This window comes from Physcomitrium patens, chromosome 19 (assembly GCF_059467195.1).
Source record: "Physcomitrium patens ecotype Gransden chromosome 19, ASM5946719v1, whole genome shotgun sequence".
Taxonomy (NCBI): Eukaryota; Viridiplantae; Streptophyta; class Bryopsida; order Funariales; family Funariaceae; genus Physcomitrium; species Physcomitrium patens.
Window position 1 is genome coordinate 14,408,881 of NC_143428.1, and position 22,977 is coordinate 14,431,857.

General features: G+C 38.6%; 4 protein-coding genes across 20 annotated transcripts; 2 read left to right on the top strand and 2 right to left on the bottom strand.

Annotated features, from left to right (window-relative positions):
- The first annotated feature begins 3,077 nt into the window (after window positions 1–3,077).
- Window positions 3,078–10,504, top strand: LOC112272689 (type IV inositol polyphosphate 5-phosphatase 9). Of its 17 annotated transcripts, none has more exons than XM_024500698.3 (14): window positions 3,078–4,732; window positions 5,242–5,302; window positions 5,656–5,779; window positions 5,875–5,952; window positions 6,153–6,231; window positions 6,446–6,550; window positions 6,729–7,326; window positions 7,526–7,719; window positions 7,983–8,091; window positions 8,284–8,432; window positions 8,789–9,026; window positions 9,226–9,351; window positions 9,603–9,765; window positions 10,013–10,504. In XM_024500698.3, exons 2-12 carry the CDS (start codon window positions 5,282–5,284, stop codon window positions 9,250–9,252), a joined length of 1,722 nt encoding a protein of 573 aa, XP_024356466.1. In that variant the 5' UTR covers window positions 3,078–4,732; window positions 5,242–5,281; the 3' UTR covers window positions 9,253–9,351; window positions 9,603–9,765; window positions 10,013–10,504. The 17 variants fall into 17 exon arrangements, with proteins under 17 accessions (XP_024356466.1, XP_090100909.1, XP_024356468.1 ...); XM_090244783.1 differs by having other exon boundaries at window positions 3,080–4,732; window positions 5,233–5,302; window positions 8,284–8,481; XM_024500700.3 differs by having other exon boundaries at window positions 3,096–4,732; window positions 9,219–9,351.
- A 902-nt stretch (window positions 10,505–11,406) lies between these two features.
- On the bottom strand, window positions 11,407–15,254 carry LOC112272688 (protein PIGMENT DEFECTIVE 338, chloroplastic). The gene is made up of 8 exons (XM_024500697.3): window positions 13,632–15,254; window positions 13,435–13,509; window positions 13,199–13,276; window positions 12,982–13,062; window positions 12,496–12,593; window positions 12,150–12,275; window positions 11,907–11,955; window positions 11,407–11,778 (listed from the first exon to the last, which is right to left on the bottom strand). The coding sequence occupies exons 1-8, from the start codon at window positions 14,646–14,648 to the stop codon at window positions 11,569–11,571; spliced, it is 1,734 nt and encodes a 577-aa protein (XP_024356465.1). The 5' UTR covers window positions 14,649–15,254; the 3' UTR covers window positions 11,407–11,568.
- Window positions 15,255–16,092: 838 nt separating this feature from the next.
- Window positions 16,093–17,597, top strand: LOC112272690 (uncharacterized). Its single transcript, XM_024500708.3, has one exon. It carries the CDS (start codon window positions 16,334–16,336, stop codon window positions 16,907–16,909), a length of 576 nt encoding a protein of 191 aa, XP_024356476.1. The 5' UTR covers window positions 16,093–16,333; the 3' UTR covers window positions 16,910–17,597.
- Window positions 17,598–19,431: 1,834 nt separating this feature from the next.
- Window positions 19,432–21,903, bottom strand: LOC112272691 (esterase FUS5). The gene is made up of 8 exons (XM_024500709.3): window positions 21,790–21,903; window positions 21,453–21,674; window positions 21,146–21,238; window positions 20,679–20,780; window positions 20,505–20,546; window positions 20,255–20,384; window positions 19,938–20,039; window positions 19,432–19,783 (listed from the first exon to the last, which is right to left on the bottom strand). Exons 1-8 carry the CDS (start codon window positions 21,865–21,867, stop codon window positions 19,587–19,589), a joined length of 966 nt encoding a protein of 321 aa, XP_024356477.2. The 5' UTR covers window positions 21,868–21,903; the 3' UTR covers window positions 19,432–19,586.
- Window positions 21,904–22,977: the final 1,074 nt, after the last annotated feature.

Genomic DNA, 22,977 nt, shown 5'->3' on the forward strand with positions numbered 1-22,977 from the left:
CAAAAGATAATTCAATATTTTAAATATAAAAAGCTACAAAAAATTTAAATTGTATTAAATATTAATCTTTTGTATAGTATCACATTTTTGGATAATCTTGCCATGACTAAATAAATATAAATAAACAAAACTCTTGTAGTGTTATCATAAGACTAAACAATGAAGTTTGTAGATCCAATGTAAAATAATTAAATCCATACTAACATTCATAAACATATAAAAAGACACATTCATCCTAAATGGTACATGAATGATACGAATTTTATCACCACTTGTTTAAATGTAAGATGAATTTTCTACAGAAAAAATTATAATCAAACTTTCAAGCCATTAAAAGAACCACAAGTTATTGATATAAAATCTTTAACAGAATAGTCTCTTGTTTGAGGATATATAGTAATCAATTTGAGTTTTCATATTAAGATTCTACTTTAAAGTTATATAATTTTAGCATATTATATAGGATATCTTAAATTTTTAGTTTAAATGTTTAAAACCTAAAAAAAATTCTATTTTAAAACTAAAAAAACATACACTATTAATTTTTTAAATGCAAATCAGCAGAATTTAAATGTACAGTCACAATACAAATTTATTTAAAAGAAAGAAAATTATGAATGTAAAAATTAACATAGCATAATCTAATTCACACACACACACACACACACATATATATATATATATATATATACATATACATACATAGATTAAAAAATTAAAAAACTAAAACTCATGGTTGATTTTAGATTATATTGTTGTTTGAAAATATTTTACTTTGGTCATCTAATTTAATAAATTTAGCTTAAAATATTTATATTGAAAAAAATACATATATATCAAAAGTATAGTTATCAAAAAAATAAAATTCTACTACTTGTTGGTCATTTATTACGAAATGATAGTTCTTTGAATATAAGCAAAATATATAATATATATCAACCAATCTATTATAAAAATTTAAAGATTACATAATATAATTTTAGATTTATATATGAATATATAAAAAAATATTAGATTATTTAATTTAAAAAACAAAAAAAACAAAACAAATATTTACAATCAAAAGATATATATATATAATAAAAATAAAAAAATAAAATTTATATTTTTAAAATTTTAATAATAAGATGCTAAAAGATCGTGGATAAGTTAAAGTTAAGTTTAAAAAAAAAATGTGTGTTGAAAGCCATCCCTTCATTTAAGATACCAATTTTTTTTATCTTTAAACAATGAACCTAAAGGCTATCTTAGAAAAGGTATCTAATTAGTATCTATAACCAGATGAGCATAAAATCTAAATGGCTCCTTGTACCAAATCATTTCTATAAATCCTAAACTCTTAAATCTTTTTTTTTTTTTTTTTTAAATCCCAAATTGTTAATTGTATATCCTTCTTACCAATAGTTTTGAGGCTCTTAACAATTGGTTGCCCATGCATAAGCTGCTCATTGAGTTTCATGTAACTATCTAACATCTATATTTGTACATACGCATGGATGATGGATGGATAATATAAAAAGGTTATAGTGTGAGTTGAGTACATGTTTTACAAAATTGGCATCTAAGTAGCTTAACTTTCTTATAATGTGTGTGTAATAAAAAAATCAAGAAAATAGCAGCTTTTTTTTAGTATTTTTAAGAATAGTTTTCAAATACAAGGCTATACAATGTAATTAAGTTTCTTGCAATTTAGTCATGCAATTTTTTGTTTCAAGTTCAACAAAGAATAAAAAATAAAAATAAAAATAAATTTCATTTAAAATTTTCTTTTTATTAATTTTTTAAATTCCAAAATAAATTATTTATTCAAAATAGCTTGCTAATTTATACACATAAGAATACAAGGTAAAAAAAATCAAAATCACTTAGAAGCTTTTAAAAATAAATATAATTATTATAAAAAATATAAAAAATAATTTAATAAAAAATATGCTATAAAATAATTAAATAGAAAAACATGATTATGTATTGCTTATTCTTTTTCAAAAAGTTATTCTACACTAGAGCATATTTCCTTTGACTCTGTTGAAAAATACTTATTAAACATAGTGCAAATTAGACACAATTTATCAAAAACATTAAAGTATATATATATCAAACACAATATTGAAGTTCAGTTTAAAACTCGAATGTCGATATTTTAAAACTATCAACATAGAATCGAAAAAGCATTAGTTTTAAAAAATATGACTTTATAATTTATAATTTTATTCTTTATTCTTATTTATTTCAAGACAAAAAAGATTTCGTTTTTCATTTTTTTAATGTTTGAGCAGTAATGTTTGTGAAATTTAAATTGTTTTTATATTTTAAAAAAAAGACTTGGTTTTTTATTTTTTATTTTTTAAATTAATACTCACTTCCACTTTGTGAAATAATATACTGTTCATTTGATGTTGTTAGTTTTCTAAATACTAAAAGTGCAGTCTAGAACAACTATAATTTTCAATTTTCTTAGAGAAACGTATAACTTCCAAAATCCGATCAAATTTTGATATGTATATATCATTATTATTCGTGTTAATATACATGTTTGCATGAATACTGTGAATCAGATCATGAAACTAATTTGAAAAAAAAACATAAAATAAAAATTTATTCTCTGCATTCGTAATAAAAGTTTCAGAAAAAGCTTGAGGATAATTCTCTTACAATCCTTGAATTATTGTGGGTTGCATGCTCAATTCAATATTTACTTTTATTAGTCTTAATTAGTCCATAATAAACTTACGTGAAGAGGAGGAGCTTGACAATCTTGGAGTTTTTTTTAAACGAAAACGAAAAAGTAAAAGAAAAGGAGATCCTGAAAAGATGTAAAACAGAAAGAAACCAATCACGAAAAAGATGCGATATCGGAAAGAAGAATCATGGAAAGATGCGGTCGAGGAAAGAGGGAGTGGGGAAAGATGCTTGTGGCGGAAAGAAAAGGGAACCAAGTCGAGGATGGGGGAATCCCGAAAGGAGAGGATGCCGGGCTGCCCGGTGGGAGGAGGATGAAAAGGCGCGGGGGGGGGGAGTGTGCAGGGGGGAAAGGATAAAGACAGCAAGGAAACGGAAAGACAAAATGCGCGGAGTGGGTGGGTGCGCATCCCCCCCCCTTCTTCCTCCCCTTCTCTCCCCTGCCCCACGCTGGATGCCTGTGTCTCTCTGGGTGTATGTGCTTGTGTGTGTCTCTCAAGCCATGAATGAGACGATGAGTTGCGGGGTCGCCATCGTTCCTTCGCATAAATCTACACTACAGCTTGCGCATTACAGCTTTATTGCGTCTCCGCTGCTTCTCTTCAATAGGACGGACTGCTGCCCGCAGAGCTATGAAGCGTGGGGGCCTTCTCTATATCGTGCTCTTTCTCTCGCCACCTTGGCTGCTTAGAATTGCGGGAGTTCCATGCAGTGTGAAAGACAGCTAGCAGCTGGTGCTCTGACACGCTATTGGGATTAGTTAGTGCTCCCCTCTTCCTTTGCTTGGATCCTGCGTTGTGATCGTGGCGTTGTTTGCGACTCACTCTTTGATCGTGCTCCCGTACTTTCGCGGTCGCTGTAGTAGTGTGTTCAACAGGTTTTAAATGATTGCTATTTTTTCCCGCTGGTCCGCGGGAGGTTCAAGACAGGCTCCTAGTTGGTTTCTGTTCACGGCAGGGGGCGGGGATTCGATTCGCGAACACTAGGCCTGTAGTGAGAAAGTGAGTGAGGTTGCGTGACTTGTGGGATGTTTGATGCGCTTGAGGGAGCATGTGTGGAGGTCAGTGTGCTAGCTTTGACGATAATTTATTACTCGAAGGATATTCTGGTGGTTCTTTTGGATCGCGGTGTAGCGTGGAGGTGTTTTTCAGCGTGTTTTATTCCTGCCTACGCGAACTTCCGAGAGGACACGAAGAGTTGTAGAAGGAGTAGTACTTAGAATGCGAGTAGCGTTTTGAGGGGGTTCTCAGGTAGTGTTTCTGGTTCTGGTTTTCTCCTTCAAATCCTAGGCTGTGCAACGTCTGGTGTTTCTTGGCGGAGTCAGGTTGAAGCTTTGACTTGTTTAAGTGTAATGAACTTTTATGTTCAGCATTAATACGCCAGTTTGTGTGTCACAAGGGCTCCTACACATCACATTCCTTTCCTCAGGCGAGCGAAGACTTGTTATTTGATTTTTCCCTTAATTCAATCTATGTAGGCGGAGTTCAAAATTTAGGTTGAATGGTCTGCGTCTGAGCTGTCACAGGAGGTTCTGTCGAATTTGGCGCTGGAATGTCCATTGGAGTCTTCTCCACATTCTTTCACCTCTCACGATTTCGCGAGCTCCCATCTCTTATATCCCTAGCCGTGAGTCTGGAAGGCAGTGCTGCCATATTTATCGCAGAGAATCCTACAGAGGTGACGGCATTCTAAGCTATACCTCACTCCGCGACTGTGGTATATCACGTGATCGCATTTTCTTTTGCATACGCGCCTAATTACTGTCAGAAAAAGAGAAGCACCGGAGATTCTTGCACCGAATCATTTTTCAATTGTCCTTGGGAAAAGTGGGTAAGGGTGGTGCAGCCAGAAAGTTATCTTTTTATTGGCGAAACTCCGGAAGAGAGCACGTCAGGCTTGAAAATGCTGCCAAGTGAAAAGCACCTTGTCATGGTACAGGAGAGAATGCTATCGTAATAGTGAAATCCATTTAACTCTGGGGAGTCACTCCAGCAACAATTTGGTGTTAGATATCCCTCAGGCCTTGAACGGAGTTTCTGTACTCCAAGTTCAGGTAAGCACACATCATCCAAGATTAGTTCTGACGTACTGCTGCTGGCATGTGTAATCGTCATGCTACCGGCGTAATGTTTATAAAATATTCTCCGATCCTCTCCTGGATTAGTTCTCTTGTGGCAATTTCCGCAAAGGCTGCATTGCAAGTGTCCGAAAGCCTCTCAAAGGTCATTAGTGGTAGGATGGTCTCTATTGAAGTTCAGGCGCACTCTGTTCTACTTTTACATAGATTTCCCAATCATCTTACCTTGTTGCTCTTTTAACATCCTGAAAATACTCTTTTGCTAGCCTACGCACTAGTGTGAACTGCTCTGTTGTTACAAATTGTTTCGATGGAATTAAGTGCTGGGCTTGAGCTGAGTTTCTCTTCAAGGCTTTTATTATCAAGTGACTTCTAAGCTGGTATCATTCGGACTAAAAGCTTGTCAATGTCGAGAATGTCATATGGTCGGATTTAGAATTTTCTGCATTTTTAATCATGGTTTTGTTTGTGTCAAGTTTCTGCAGATTTTGAAAGCATAGTGCTTGCTTAAAGCAACCTAAGCCAATGCAAGACAGGCAAGCTGAGGTTGGTCGTAGAAACCTCTGAGATATTCTCAACACTCATTTTCTTTTGTAAGAGGACAGTGATGGCATTAGATAATGGAAAGACGAGAACTGTTGTACTTGCGACAAGACGATGTGCTCGAGCAATGTTTAATCTCTAGAACGGTGAAGGCTGTTGGTTGTGAATGCCGAATTCTGTTTCGACATTTCTTGAAACGCGCACTTGGTTCTGAATTTTGAATCGAGTATCTTGTACAAAAGCGTTGATTGAAGTAGGGGTAAACTAGTCGTTCTACTCACAGATTTGGTGTGGTGCTTGCCGAGGTTTATTTAGTAATCCAGTAGCTCTGTAAAGCCTTCTCGCGGTCCTTGCAGTATTGGCCCCGGCAACTGTTGAAGAAGTGGATAAGCTTTGGAGAGACTGGAGATGACTTCGATCGAGACATTGACTCTAACGCTGATGAGTCCAGTGAGTCAGAAGACTTTGGAGCTAGCGATGGTAAGTATTTCGAATAGTGCTTCTGTCATCCTCTTTTTATAACCAGAGCGATCAGTGTGAACGTTAACCTGTTAGTATATGTTGTGCATTGTCAGGCGCTGGAGGGTCTGGTGATGAGGGTACAAGGATGCTGGCCGATTCAGAACCAGACTCAGATGCGACACCATTTGCAGGTCAATTTCAATGATATAGCTGTCTACATGTGAAGAATTCGTAGCTGATTACGTAATTGAGTTAGATCAGCAGATGTTGTAGTATTTCTTCAGTTTCAGGAGAGAAATGTGGCAGGTGCATCATGTAGCATGGGAGTTGGAATCACGTGTTTTTGTTTAGATTCTTCAGTTGATGTTTTAGCTTGTCAATTTGGTCTCAGATTTATCACACAAGAACCCGCTTCCGCGAGTGCAGTCAGAGACTCTGAGAAAGCAATTCGTTGTTAACAATGAATATAAGTAAGTTTCTTTTGCACTTTCTTGGTAACCTAGCTGACTTCCTGGATTTTGGTAGTCTTTGGGTATCAATTCGAGTGGTTTATTTGTTGATTATGTTGCTTCCCACTGTTTTTGTTTTTCTTTCTGATATTCTAATTATTATAATCGACTGCTTGTGATCTAGGATTGCTCAGTACTCCCTTCGACACGCATTGACGTTTCTGTAATGACGCAGAATTTCAGTTGGTACCTGGAATGTTGGAGGGTTACTTCCTCCAGACGATATCAACTTAGATGGGTTTTTAGACTGTCCAAATCCTGCAGACATCTATGTTCTTGGGTGAGTATTCCTTGTTGCATTGCTGAAGGTGGTTCAGATGGTGCTTCTCCTATTCGCATGCAGAGGGAGAAGCTCCAAGGTATCAGCAAAGCGATGATACAAATATGCGCATCTATGATAGTTTTTGCAGTCAATCTTTAATGGTGCTTATCAGTAACTGGGGTAGAGGATTCTGCAGGTTTCAGGAGGTTGTGCCACTTAGTACCAACAATGTGCTATGTGTGGAAGATGACGCGCCTACCGTCATATGGGATGGCTTGATTCGGCAGGCTCTCAATAACAGGGTGAAGTGTTGCGAAAGACCTCATAGAAGTTATAGTGAACCTGCGTCTCCAATGTGGAATGAGAATGAGGCTATAAGTGACGTTCCTGAAATCTCTGAACACGCTGGCTTAGTCTTCACGGCGGATCCTATCGAATCATCCTTACTTCCTCAGAAAATTCTAAATTCAAGCGATAGCCAATGGCTTCTGGGAAAAATAAGATCAAGTAGCATGAATCGGACCGTGAAGAGTTTGACTGAGCATGTTAAAGTGGCAGAGGATTGGCTCTGTGAGACATCGATGCCTGGAGATAACGTTACTGAAGAATCTCTGCCTTTTAACTCTTCTCGAACCCTCATCGAACATTCTTGTAACCGGTATTCTCGGCTTGCGAGTAAGCAGATGGTTGGGGTTTTCATATCTGTATGGATACGGTCAGACCTACGACGATATGTCAACAATGTAAAAGTTAGCGTTGTTGGTTGTGGAATTCTGAATTTTCTCAGAAACAAGGTATGTATTGATCTCTAATTTCAGTTCTGAGATGTATACTAAAGAATTATCGTGACATATGATCCTGCTTCAATTCTATTCCGATCATGTTATGCACCTTGTAACCACCATTCAATTATCGATAACCACATCTAGGATTGAATCCTTTGTCTTGTCCAGCATCTTTTTAGGGGTTTGACTACTAGAGATTACTGTGCAGGGTGCTGTTTCTGTCAGTTTTTGTCTACACCAAACTAGCTTCTGCTTTGTATGTACACATTTGACATCTGGTCACAATGATGGTGATGAGTTTCGTCGGAATGCTGATGTTGATTACGTTCTTCGTCGCACCACTTTTCCTAGATTGGAAAAATCTTTAGGAGTGCAGTTACCAGAGACAATTTTGGCACATGAGTAAGTATCATGTTGATTCTGCCACTTGTTTCTTCCAAATTCTGCAGCAATGTTCGTAGTAAGTGAAATTAATCAGCAGATATGAGTTATATTTTTAATGATTACAGGTCGCGCATCTCTGCACAGTGCCTTGTACTGAACTGCTCGTTCTGAATATTTTATCTGAATGTGGATGACGATTTATTCAATAGACCAAGTTTTGGCCTAGAAGGTTAACTTGTCTAATCCTGCGACTTGTTGTTTGTTGGAACAATGACGTGCAGCCGAATCATATGGTTGGGAGATTTAAACTATCGGATCGATCTACCGGATATGGAAACATGGGCCCTTGTCAATCAATGTGATTGGAAGAGTCTTCTGGCTAGAGACCAGGTATAGTTTTTGACATTTTAGGTGGTTTGCAATTTAAAGTGGATACAAGGCTGTTTCTTTCAGTACCTACCCAATATCACTGTTAATTTAGGCACAATGATTAACTGAAAAGTGTCGCAGATGATTTTTTTGGAAAATTTCCTATTAGCTTAATCTTACTCATTTCTGATACCCAGATTGTTGTTCACATAGTTGAAAATGGAGAGAAATGCTGGGCGGGTTTTTAAGGGCTGGCATGAAGATGTCATCACTTTTCCTCCAACGTATAAGTTTGTGGTGGAATCTGACCAGTACTTTGGTGAAGATACATTCAAAGGGGATAAGCGACGTACACCTGCATGGTAATGGAAGCCTTCATTTACTGCCAGTAAAAAGCGCTACTAATATGGGGTAGGACTCTCAGTTGTCAATCGTCAGTGCAGTAAACAGAGCCATCGGATCATATGTATTGATTCTGTAGTTTTGGTCTGGATTATTATGTTTATGGTTTATTTTGAACCGCATTCTTAATAGATACATGCTTTAAATATAGAGGCTTGTTATTTGAAAATTTTCACAAGTTTTATTTATAGACTTAATTGGTTTTAGGCTGTGAGTTTGAACCATATCTAAAATGCGTCCAAACCATCATAATTTGTTATTACGTAGAGACATCATACATTTTGTTTTTCCTCATAGGAGGTTTATATGTTTGCAGGTGTGACCGAATATTATCATATGGTCAAGGCTTGACACAGTTGAGTTACTCAATGATTGAAGCAGGGCTTTCAGACCATCGACCAGTTATTGCAAAGTTTATCGCGGGAGTGGAAGCAGTAAGCTGCCGAAAGCTAAGAAAAGCTTGTAGGCATTCGAATGATGCAAAAGTAAATGTTGAAGAGCTCTTGCCTAGAACTTTCCCAGCCAGCAGGTTTCACAGCTCTCAAAACCATGAGGTATTCAGATGAAGTTCTTTTTGACTTCTTGGTCGCATGGTGAATGTTTTGCAGAGATTACAATATCCATGAAGAGTTAAATTCTGGCTGATATAGCAGTTCCAGAGGTTGCTCATGCTTTTGGCAAAGTCTGCCAATTTCATAACAATCAGTTGGTTGATTATAACAACTCATCCCATTTTTCGGCGAAAGCTTGCAGATAGTGTTGTTTGATATCACTAGGTAGTGGACATCAATGATCATCAACATCACCCTCCGAAGTATATCCCAGCCTTGTATGTCAGTCGTTTCTCGATCGCTGACTCTTTGACGGCCAATTTTTTCGGTGAGCCTCATCTCAACCCCTGTAGACATTTTTTGACTTCCATCCTTAGTCCCTAGGATGACAGCAAACAGATCGCATGCCCAATGTATATTCGTTGTAAACCGGCAGGATATATTCGCATGTTGTGTTTCAACCATGATGAACCCCAGTAACAAAACTATATCGGGCATTGAATAAGTCAACCTTATGGCGATGATTTCACACTTAAACAATATGCAACATTGTAACTTTTGGATTTTATTCGTGTGCAGCACATTTTGTGAAACAAGCCGGATCGTTACAAATATTTGCTAGTGCAATACCATGCTGGACTAACAACCTTGGGAGGTTACGATGTCGTCGCATGTTTGGATTGGCTGGGTTATTCATCAAGTAACCAGTGGATGTTAAAACGACGTCCAGTCATTATTTAAGGTTTGATCTAACACTTTAATGAGCCTGTAATTATTAACAGCTCATGTGCTGTGGATTTCGATGTATGCATGTGTTGATCACATGCTCTGAATCCAATTTTAAATTCTATTTTTATTGATAAATGCCATTAATTTTTCCAAATGCTCTTATGAACTTTCAAAATGTGAGTTGAGTGTTTCAGGATAGGTTCATTCCTTGTCCAGCCGGAGAATGATGAAATCTGTTTATACTAATTTTGTGGATGCAGGGTGCCATGTCATGAGCTCAAGGTATCTATTGAACTCGTGTACCCAGCTGGGTTCGAGTAATTTTGGGAAATGGAGCTTGTACTATACATGACTAGTCCCATAGAGTTCATAATACTTATTATGATCTATGTGATCTACTTGTAGCATAGATTCATTTAGATTATCATACTTCTCATTACTATCTATTATAGTGTTCACCAAGGAGCTCACTTACCAGAAAAGTGGGGTCTCTCCTCCAGTTATTAGCTCAACTTATTTTCCAGTAACACAGACAGTAGCAACGACCACCTTTGAACTCTTGAACAGGTGATAGCTTGATCATCTATATTCATGTGCATTTTTGGTAGTCATAGCCTTCTTTGTTTCAAGGTAGGCCGTACTACCCGAATGAAAGAAACAGTTGCATGTCCAAGTCGCACATCGCTTTGGTGAATCTTCAATCCAGGCTTTGACCAAAGTGATGAGCCATTTCGACATGGTCTCATTTTCTACCGTGGTTGACAATTTTACATTTTGAACACCACAAATCTCACATTTTCTCTTCGTGTCGCTGAAAGTGAACTTCGTGATATACGATAGTTTAGTTTAGTCACACTACTATTCATTTTGAAAAATTGCAAAATAAACCGAAGGTTGAGATGACCCCAATCACCTTCGACAGAGATCATGAACGATATCCGTGCTGACGTCTGACCACGTGAAGTGACACAATCATACAACAGTTGCAACCACCCGGAACAAGGAATCGCATGAGTTATTACATAGTGCCGAAGCTGAAGGTTCTGGTATCATCAGTCAAGTTTATCACTCATGGTTGTTGCTACAGCACGAGAAATAGAACAACGCCTCAATAATCTGCGGACTTGTCACCTCACTAGTGGTTCAAAAACTTCATATGCTACAATCATGAAAACAGAATTTCGGAAAATCATGTCGAGCCGCTAACTACTGATATCAACATCTACTAAATGTGATAGAACTTGAGGTGGGAAGGGCAAGGATCCCACATAAGTTAGAGAATCCGGGATAATAACTGCGATTTAAGCTTACGGCAAGTGGAAGTTGTTATACATCATTAACAAGTGCAACAGGGGAGGCAGACAGACGGTTATATCCCCCACTTTTGGCTCACTTCAACTAATCCCCACCAAACAACTTGGCAGGGCATGTAACCTCTTCGTTTGTTAATTGTGAAAGTAACTTTTCTTTTGCACGAATCTTCCCTTGACAGGCAGAGCTATGTGAATACTTTTAATCAACCCAACGGCAGAAAAGGAATCTGAGAATAGCATCCCCTTCAAGTTTGAAGAGGACGTCCTTCACTTAGCTGCCTAGCCTGGCTAAATACCAACACAAGCAAGTGTAACAGATGTACATCAGCGCACACAACAAGCACCATGAATTTTGTCAAAAGACTTGTCCCATTAAGAAGCGAGGGTGTGCATCCAGGCCACTTAAATTTTGCAGCTTCATTCCAACGCTTACTAGACTATTCAATAATTAATGACAGATTAGCTTCGCGATCCATAGGAAATATCTCACGACAGAGCCTCAATCACATTGGAAAACATTCATTTCGCAGTCTACCGAGTAGAAGATTGCTGTAAGATTCACCGTTTCTGAAATCAAGCCACTCCAAATTTGAGATGGACTTGGAAGTTTTCCAGTAGGTTGATCTCTCCGCAATATTTTTAGATGGATGCTTCCCTTCGGAATGCTCTTTTCTAAGTGTTGTTGCTGTCTGCTCAGCTTCTCTGAACACTCTCTGCAGATCCAACCAACAACGAGATAGAAAACGTCAAGTTCTGAGGGACATTGGCAAAATAATCAACAGTCCCAAATACCAACAGGATTATGATTCCCGGCAATTGGAAAAGTCGTGAAAAATTTTACCTCCTTATCCCGAAGCATAAGCCCAGGCTCGAACTCCAGAAGAGCAGTGCTGTAGTCACCACGAAACCATGTTAAAGGCTCAACATCTCATAATTTTTGAACAAACTATAGATCACATGGATATAGTTTAAAAACTCGCGAGTTGTCCTCAGAGGCGAATTCAGATCTGACCATGCTACGTTTCAGGTACTAGAAGACGAATTTCGAAGGTCAAGCACACTAAAATGATTAGAGTCCGCAAACCTGAAAGATAGCTTTCCAGGAGTAGGACACTCGACTGCTATCATTTTAACTTGATCCCCAACTTTGAGCACGTTAGAAACTCGATTAATCCGAGCAGTTGACATGTTACTTATATGTATTATTCCACTGCATACAATCGAGCAGTGGACATCAAAATCAGACGTTCTTGATAGTGCATTACATAAGCAAAAACTGCTAATATCAATCTGTTTCCTTGACACCTATATTGATCATTTGACAGGGGAAACTTTCAGTTGTTGATGTGCATTCTTCCTTCGAAGTCAACAGAAGCACTCACAAGTACTCAGCTTGTAGAAGAATATCAAAACATCAATAGAGCTCATACCCTATGTTCGTCCGGTTGATCTGGACATAAGCGCCATAGTTGACAATTTTTGTTACAGTGCCATCATGAAGAGACCCAAGTTTAAGATTCCGTTGAATCTGCACTCAAAGAGATAATCAGCGCCAAATGAACCGAAAGCAGAAATTTCTCACCAGTGCTAGATGAATAGAAGCCTACTGGTTGTTTCAAATTACAGAACTTGTCAATATCTCGATCCAGCTAAAAAGGGCCAAGAGCTAATACCAACGCCAAAACAGCATGCGTCCACACCAGACTAGTTAAGCTCTAGTAACAAGGTGTTAAAATCAACAATTTTGTTGGCGATTGTGATAAAACGATTAGAGGTTGATTGGGCCCACTATGTTGCTTCAATAACTTGTATAAATGACAGGTTAAAAATACATAGCCATCAGAGTGGCAAGGAGATTGTAAAACAAATGAATAACGACAATATAGAAATATTAAATGGAGCAGTATTGTACTCACCCACGCATCCTTCTCACTAATGACAATGTTCCCACGAATCTCTCTTGCAAAAGAAATGCACACCCATAATTTTCTACCTACCTGTCGCAACCACAGCATATTAACCATCAAACGCTTGTAACCATCAGACAGAGAGATGAATGCCAAATGCGAATTGAAATCAACATGTGACATTCATTCATTGCTTCGTAGCCAGAGAAACCTTACAACCACTTACATAATCTTTGTGACTTTCGCCCTTGGAGGTATCGGGTGGAATTACAAATTCAGTTAGAGGAAGAAATGCACGCAGCCCCTGCATCCAAGGAATAAAATGAATTTTGAAGCAAATTACGCACATTGACGAAAAGTAGTGAATAAAAAAAAAAAAAAAAAACTTCAAAAGTGGAAGAAATTTCAAAGTCAGTATAGTTGCTTGTGTACGAAAGAAGTAGTGAAGAGCCCATTGCGCACCTCAACTCTCGCTATGACACCAGCTTTTCCATAGTCAACGATCTCAACTTCGATGGACTCATGCTCATCTTTGATCTGGTCACCCCAGCTAACCCCAGAAGTGAGACAGCAGAAGATCGGTTCGCAAAACAAATCATCACATTGCTACCATGATGAACAAATGGAACAAATGAAGAAGTGTGATCGGATGTCCTCACCTGCAGAACGCGGTCCCATGCGACGCGTTGAGCAGCTTTGCGCGCAGACAAGAGTGGCTTCCCAGTCATCGTCTTCCCCACCACCTCCATTTCAAGAACGGTACCAATATCAACACAATGCGGCGCAGGAGATTCGTAAGCATAGACTTCCTCATCATGTATAACGTAAGGAAGACCACGAGGTGGTGTACCGAGGCCTCCTCTTTCATTTCCTTCGCCTGCTTCATCTCCTTTCTTGGTATCGTCAGCAAGGATCCACTTATTCTGATCAATTGGGAGTTGATCAAGAGGAAGAAGATCTTGCATGTGCAGCTGTCCATACTGAGCGGCGCCAATGTCGACATCGACTTTAGCATGATTGCCGAATACTACAACCCCAACCACACGGTGTCCAACAACAGGGACGTAATACTCAAAAGAATCATCGACCAGTTTCGAAAATTCTACCCGGTCGGGTGATGTTTTAAGTAAAACAGAAAAACTGTGACAAGTGTTGCCGACAGTGGATTCATAATTGGGCTTCGAGACAGTTGTGCGGACGGAGGAAACGCCAATGCACCCTGTCTTACTCTGTTTATAAGGTTCTTTAAAGGAAGAGCTCTGTTCTTGAACCTGGTTGTTCGCGCAGCCAGTCGATTGGCCATCGCCTGCTACTGCGGTGTTTCCATTCACAGAAATATGCTCGTTGTTGCACTCCTCTGCGTCAATCGATTGCGGAACATGCTCACTGCTTGGGTCTGTGTCTTCACCACCAACCGAAACCAAATCTAACTCACAGCTTCGGACATCGTGAGGAGGATCCCGTGAATCTGTGTACTCAGCACACCACAGAGGGGATCGCGTGCTGCGCGATCTAACCCTCGTTTTACTTACTATAAGTTTCCCACAGGCGAACCTTCCAGACCCTTCGAGAAAGAGGCTTTTCCCACGAGCTTGTAACGTTCTAACACACTCACTCTCCCCGCGGAGACATAATGTCAGACCTTGCAACTGCTGACTACAAACTCGAGCAGACATTTGTGTTCTAATAATTGTAAATTTAAATTCAAATAACGAGGGATTGCTGCTCAAGGAAACCCACAACCACGACCCAATAGACTTCGCACATGTCTGTTGTCATCACAGCGATGGAAAACCTTGCCGGCTCGATCGCTTTACACCTCGACTGTTAAGTACACACATCCAGGAAAGAGGAAGACAAACTCTAAAGACCAGAAATCAAGGTGGACACAAAAACCTCAACGCTAATCACAGGATACGAACACATGAAATGCTCAATCTGCTTTCCAAAACTACAGACGAGATTCTACACAAAATAGTACAACTTCTTCTCTGAAGAAAACAAAACGCCACAACTATAAGCACAGACACGCCAAACATGAGTTTCCCACGGAAAACATGGTCAACACAGAGCTGTGCAAAACCTTCGAGGTGCTTCCTAATCAAGACTGGTTCAACATATTCAAAAGGTCTGTAAAATCACTACAGTACATTCGGCTTTTGTTCATGATCATGCACATCACTAATAAAAGACCGCCAAGACATGATAACTAACACAAATAAATCAGTATATGCGCAAATGCGTAGCAAGACAAGAATCAGATGCTGGACAAGGGTGTAGGGTTTTAGGTTTTAGGTCTTGAAAACGTCGATGGCTGTGCAAGGTGACCTCCGCTTAAATTTTATGTCTTAAAAATAGAATTCAACAACGATTGTTTTGAAAATATGATTCGGAGCAGGGTTCGGGAGGGAATTCTGGAGAAGATTTACTCATAAATTTTTAAAAAGTAAAAAATGTCCGGTTAGGTCCTAATGATTCAATTAAGTCTTATTAGTTTCGGCTCCTAGCTTGGCTGATTTTCACTAAATGCGGGTTCATCCACGTCATTGGTTGGGAGCCCAATTTGACTACATGATGGATGAACCTATCATCAGGTGATCAAATTCAAGCAGCGCTCAATTCATCTTATGAGTCTCCCAAGTGGAAACGGTTAACAAAAAATTTATTTCTAAATCTACTCAGATTCTAATATCCGTGAGCGCTCTGTAGGCAGATCTACGAGCTGGACTAGAGCTCGAGAAGAGGACGGAAATTTTTGAGCAAATTTGAGCAATCACCATCACTGCATCACCATTTTGAGTATCATCTCAAGAAGAAATTCTGAATCATTTTCGGGCATAGCAGCGCATCGCCGTTGCAGGTCAATCGACCATTTGAAAGAGGACCCTTGATATAAATGACCCTCTGATCACCAGAAACGGTGACTCAGAGCTTGACGAGGAAAATTCTCATTTACCTCCGTAGTGGACGTCACTAACATCAGTTGCTCCCCAAATTAGCCTTTTCACACTTCCTCCACTCTGTGAATTGTTTTTTCACTGTAGAAATTTGTGTGACCCCACAGCCTGCACATACTTCCAGCTCAATTCCTCACAAGTTATTATCGGCGCATGTTTGCGGTTGCGGAATTGACCTAGGTGGAGTTTCATTGTGAGGGTTCAAGGGTGATTAGGGTTTTAGGTTTCGAGGCGCTGAAGTGTGGAGAGGAGGGGGGAGATCAGTGGAGTGTCTTGCATTGAAAGTTTATTGTAAGAGTGTGATATTCCGAAGGAAAGCTACTGGCTTACGCATTGGCCTGTGGCACGTACACTATAGATTGCGTTGGGTAGGTGTGGTCAAGAGAAATTCATTGCAGTGTGCAATGAGTCAATTGTGGTCTTGTCCAACTAGGATCTCGCTGTTTCGATCCATTCGGCGCATTGCAGCCAGCCCGTCTTTGTCATTCAATGAGGTCCCAAGGGGGTTCAGGTTTTACGCTGCGGCAGCTAGCGAATCTGATGATGAAACCGAGGCCAGGAGCCCGCCCACGGAGAAGGTGCAAAGACTAGCCGAGGACATTTCAAAGCTGTCGTTGCTGGAGGTCTCGGATCTCACCACCTTGCTGCGAAGGAAATTAGGGTTGCCAGAGGGAATGGGCATGATGTCTATGGGAATGATGCCAGGAATGCAAATGGGGGGCGCAAGTGTCGCCCCTGCCGCAGTCGAAGAGGCCAAGGCAGAGAAAACCGCTTTCGATGTGAAGCTTGAGAAATTCGACGCTGGGTCCAAGATTAAGATCATCAAGGAGGTTCGCACATTCACAAACCTCGGTCTCAAGGAGGCCAAGGAGCTGGTGGAAAAGGCGCCAATCGTGTTGAAGTCGGGCGTAGGGAAAGAAGAGGCGGAGCAAATCGTGGAGAAGCTGAAATCCGTAGGCGCCACTGCTTTGATGGAATGAGCGTTGCTTCATTATTCTCCGAGTTTTTTTTTTTTTTTTTTTGTTTTTTTTTTTCTAACTGTGGCGCTTCCCTCGATTGTAAGCCCTACCGAGCCTTCATTTCGCAGTTCTGGATCTGCCTTCTCTCTGCCAGATATGATACAGTCAACTATCCCATGTTTTCCTTAGCTTCGTTCATCTACCTTTCTCTTCCTCCCTCTTCTCTGGTTGCTCTCTATCTTCCCTTCATGCTCGCATTGAGCATGACCCTCGACTTTAGACCCTCGACTCCTATTCTTTTCGTCAGATAGCTCTTCTTTTGCATTTCAAGGCGGAGTAGGGGACTCCCTACTTTCCATCGCTTCCCACCTTGATTAATCCCCATTTGAAATTCATGTTTTTTGCTCATGCTCACGTAAATCCCTCTCTTGAAACCTAGTTCCTTTCTTGGTTTCAATGCCGCAAAGATAGTGGCAGAGGTGAACTTCCATCCCATGGTCTTAGATTGAAGCGCGTGTGACATTGACAAAGCAAGACGAAGAGCCATTCAAGGGTGGTAGTTTACACTTAGGGTTCAGAACTAAAATGAGCGAATGAACCCCAGCTTGGTGCAACTGCTTGGAGTTCATCAGTATTGTAAGCAGAGTGTTGGTTTGCTTCCATGCCTGCCAATGATGAATACACAAATCCAAGCGTTAACACTTTTATAGATACTGGTGAATGAGTTCGTTGCAAACACAAGTTTCTTAACAGACACTCTTCTCGAGATACGAGAGTTTTGCATGTGTGGAAAAAAAGGTTATTTCCAGAGCTGTTGTGCTCCATTAGACCGGGAATGCATTCATCAGTTTGTGGTTTTTGAAGTTCAATTTGTTTCGTAAAGATATGTGGGTGAGTTGTCCACTTGAGTGAGAGTGAGAGCTGTAGTAGTCCCAAAGCAAACAAGGCATCATGTTTTAATGAGTCTGGAAATGAGGAAGTTTTGTACTTTCTAGGTTTGTGATTGTAAACCTTGAGGAAGTTTTCTTGCTCGAGTTGAAACAGTTTTTGTGCTACCGTGTTAAGTAGTCATGTTAGGATTAAAACATCATGCCTTGTTTGCTTTGTTTGGTAATTTAGGAGACTTAGTTATGATACTTTGAACTTGGCCTGGAGAGTGACAAACTAAGTGTGGAACATGGTTAATTAAGCTTAATGTTTAAAGCTCCAATTTTTTTCAATAGTGATCCATGCACTGAACACAATCTTTCTTAAAGTTTTAATTGTTTTGGAATCTATGATAAAAGAAACTGATGTCAAAACCTACTATTTCTTATTGTTTAAAAATATATATAATGTAACTATACACTCCACATCATATGAATGTATGATTGAATATTGCATTCTATGTTGTTCAAGTGGTTATTTCTTATACTTAATTCAAAATTGCATGCGGTAAATAAATTACAATTGTAAGCAAAATCTGCATTTTACTTCAATATATGAACATAATTTATGATATTACAGATAGTACAAGATATACAGTAATAATTCATTTTATTCTCGAAAAATATTATACCTACTCTTGCAACAGATAGAATAAAATCAAATCACAGAATTTTTATAATAAAAATAATAAAAAAAAATCTCTAAGATATTCTAACTAGCTTCTAAATATTTTAAAATTAATCTTTGTTTTTATACTCTCTTCATATATTTTATATTATTTCATTTTAAGATTTGTCTTTTCAAGTTCTAAACTTTTTTTTATGTTTATGATTTCTTTCTTTCTTTCTTTCTTTCTTTCTTTTTTCTTACAAGTTTTAGTGCTACTATTTTTTATTTACATATTTTTTGAGCACTCATTTATAAATTACAACATATTTCTAAACTCTTTTAATAAAGAATATTTTCTCTAACATAGTTTTGTGGAGAGAATCTTTGATATCATTTAGTAGATATACAGTGGTGCAAAAATTTGACATAGACCACAAATTTGTAATGTTTGAATAGTTATAAATTTATCTATATTATATTTTTGATAAATATTAAATGTGAATTATAACAAGAAGATAAATGGGTAGAAAGTTAATTTGGCATTAATGTGTATAACCAACAAAATTGAGATTGGTTTTTGAAATACATTGTCTTATGGCTCTAGCTTTAAAATTATTTAGCTCTTGTATTTGTCTTATTTGTTGAATGAATCTAATAAAATAATAATAAAAAAATTAACTAAAAAACTATACAATTTAAATGCATTTTTTAATATTTAAAATTGTTGCACAATTTTTACCATACAAGCATTAAAATATAATTTTGAAATACCAGAACAATATATATACACACAACATGCAAATAAATGAACATTTTTTCAAACAATAATGAAATCAATATATCATGCAAATAAAATCATAAAAAAATTCACATTTTTGCTGTTTTCTTTTTGACGCAAAAGCAGAGTTTTTTTTTTTGAAAATATTTTGTTATGTACTACTAATTAATCCCAAACATCACATCGTGTGAGTGTGATCCAACTTACATGTTGCTCACTAGATTTCCCATTGATATTTGATTCAGTAACATATAATAGGTGGCGGAATTATGTACACAGGATCTGGCTACCCAAGTCTGTTGGCTTCAACCACTTAACAGTTGTGAAGTGTAGCAAGTAAGAAGGAAACCCAGGAATACTGGATTAGCGTTAGACTCTTTTTAATTAGGCTGCACTACATACTTCATTCTGTGAGTCGGTGAGGATACTGCCACTGAGTGATTTTACATCCTCGACCTTGTCTATGGCGTCTGAAACCAGCTGTGAAGCCTCCGCTTCACTCTCAGGAGGTACTGTACTAGAAGTAATGGCGTCCAATTGTGACTTGAGAAACTGGGCCACAGTTGCAGTTTGTGTATCATCTGTTAAACATGGTAAGGGACAATTAGCTCATTCACAGCCCTGTGAAGGGTTCCTCGGGTTAAGCTTACCAATAGATGCTGCTTTGAGAAGGAATATGATGTTTTCAGAAAATGAGTCGAAAGTTAGGTGGCGTGGTGTTTTAGAGAAGCTCACCCAGTCTTGGCACAGTGTGACCAAAGCGATGCTCGATAGCGATATGATTCTCAAATGACTTGAGCACATCGAAGCCAGGAATTCTTAGCGGATCCCTTGCCCCTGCACATCTATCACAAAGAGTTATGTTGCTGATAGCTAAAAATGGTAAGCAAAGATTAAGACTTCAAAATTTGCATGGTGTTGTGAACTTCATGTCGAAATTGATTCATTGTTCTGAAACTTCCTGAAATCTTTACATTGTGCGGACTTAGCTGTAATTGGTGTTCGTTTCGGAATTTTGCAAAGTCCCAGTGATTAGCCGATGGATTCTGTACCTATTAGTGCCAAAGTAGGGCACTTAATCTTGGGGTCGTCGTAGACGTGTTTCAGGTGCTGCGCTCGGAGTTTAGCTGGTGCTATGAGGACTAGTACACGTAGAGGAGATACATCTTGAAGTCCAACTCCCTGCATCCATAGATCTGTATCAACATATCTATACATTCTCAAGCGGATTCTTATTCGCTATTAAAACCTAAGTGTCGTCAGAAACAATAGATGAGAATGAAAGGAGTTCAAAAAACTGACCTTTTCTTGAATTGCAGCGAGATACCCACCCAAACACGCCCCCTGATCAAACAGCGAAAACATTATAACACGATCTGTGAAGCAGAGTTAAATGAGAGTTAATAAATTTTTGTTGATCTGATTGAAAGATAAAGGACACGAAATCAAATTAAATTAAATTCAAAGCTTTCTCACCTGAGAGAACCCGAGGATTCCATCGTAAGGTCCGTGCAACTTCATATAATTGGAGATATAGGACAACAGATTCTCATCCACATAATAAAACTCCGTGTAGTCCTGGACGATCCGAGAAAATTGCAACTTTAGTGTAAGGCTATCTTCGGATAGGAGTGGACCTGGTCATATAGATTGCCAGCAAGCAGGATCCTCTTTGCAGCGTCGGTCAAAATATGAAAACGCATAAGCAGAGGTTCTATACGCTTCTAACCCCGAATGCTTTCACAGAGACTGGTTACTGGTAGTCAAGGACACTCAGTGCTGCATTGATAAGCAGCAATGGATATATGAGGTTCTCTCACACAAGATTAACATCTATTTGAAAGTTTGCCCGTTTCAACACTTGGAATTTAGAACCGTCCTGTAAACGATTTAGTACAAATTACATCCGTTAAATAGCAACTAGTGGAGGGGCTGATGTGCACCTTTTTGAACCTGTACCATTCGTAGTATGGACCCTCGAAGATGCCCTCTACATCTGATTTTCCTGAGCAAGGAAGTGGGCCATTGATGTAATCCTGTGCAACCGAGGCAAGTAAAATAGAGTTAGTGATTCTCCAAACATAAGACACTTAACCCCGTCCCTACCAACAACTTCCCAAACCGATCACGTCGAGGCAAACCATAGAAGACGGACAAAATGCAGGGTACAATGCAAAATAGTGCTCGTATGCCACTCGTTGTGTGGGCAGAGAGCATTTATCTACGTGCATAATGCGGAGAAAAATATACCACGTCGAAGAGCTCGTGCAAAGAGGGCGACCACTTCGTTAGTTGGCGTTTGAAGATGTCTGCACTTGTTCGAAAGCTATGCAGACCCAGAAGCTTCAGTTTCCTCTGTGGTGCCTGATCATTCTCTGTCTCAAGCCCCATCTTCAGTTCTTCCAGACTGATGAAAGAGCAGTTCAGTTGAGCCCCAGCTGTTCTCACCACAAATTCTGCATTCAAAGGTTGCTGCACAACACACAGAAATTTATTGTCGTGGTGGGGAAGGCTGGGGCATGAATACAGATCAAACTGGGAGCGAAATTGCATTCTTATAAGCTGCCAAATTCGAGAAGGAACTGACCTGACAGAATTGACCTCGCAGAAACTGTGGGCATGAAGACGGTTCTGCAGCTTCCAGGCTTCGAACGTGGATCACCATTGATCTCAATCGCAAGTGCACCTTCTTCGAGTTGTAAGGAATAAGCAAAGCGGGGATTGACAAGCACATGAACTAGTTAATATGTATGGAATGGCCTTTGGAGTGGCCATCCAGAATACCAGAACAAACACAATAGATTATTGTCTGACGAAAAAACAGGAAATCAGGAAAGAAGTCAAAATCAGATCAAAGCATCGACATAATTGTGAACAACAAAAAGCCATTGTCCGAGAGACGAGCAGCAATGGTGGTAAACGGATCTGTCTTCAAATTCTGGGACTGAGTTCCACGGTCAACAGAAGAGCACGGAGAAAGCAAATTCGACTACTACAAAAAGAGACTTTGTGCAAACAGTGCAGATGCTCTCTTGAAGGTTTGACCGAAAATCTACTACTCTGACCCACAAAGGTCATGACTTTGTTACAGCGGTTGACTGTTCGATTCCTGTGTCCATGATCGTGAATTTCTTCTTCCTTTTTCTCCTTGTGTATCTTATTTTTATTTGCAATTATTAGAGGTATCAAAGTAGGAGAGTGAACAAAATGAAGATTTAATAAAGAATTGAAAATATTTCCTGTCAGGAAAATAGTAAAAAAATGAAGCTTAATTTTTGGAGAATACTGATTTGGGGTATCAAAGGTGTTTCTAAAAATCATTCTCTCAATGTGAAGATATTCTTGAAAGTTGTCTTTTCTTAGTTGTAGTGAAAGTTAATTTGTATTAAAAGGTAACTAAGATGAGTGTATATTGTAAATATCATCTTTGTTTCATCAAAATGTTGCTTAATAGAATTGTGCAAGGTGATTTGGCTTTGCTCCTCTTCCTCCTAGCTTTTAATGTTTCTTTCTATGTCCTTTTTTGTAGTAATCATTTCATCTATCAATTGGCTACATTGTATTATTTTGCTCCTTTATGATCATCTAACCTTTTGGTTGACTGGTTGTATTTTTTTTACTCTTATAATTTCATATCACTTTAATTATTGGCATAACATTATTTCTTTAGAATGGAAAAGTAATGAAGAATGTGAAGATATTTATAGTGTTGGTTGCTTCAATGGAATTTATGTAATATTTTTTAATTTCTTCTATTTTACAATCCACTTTTTTT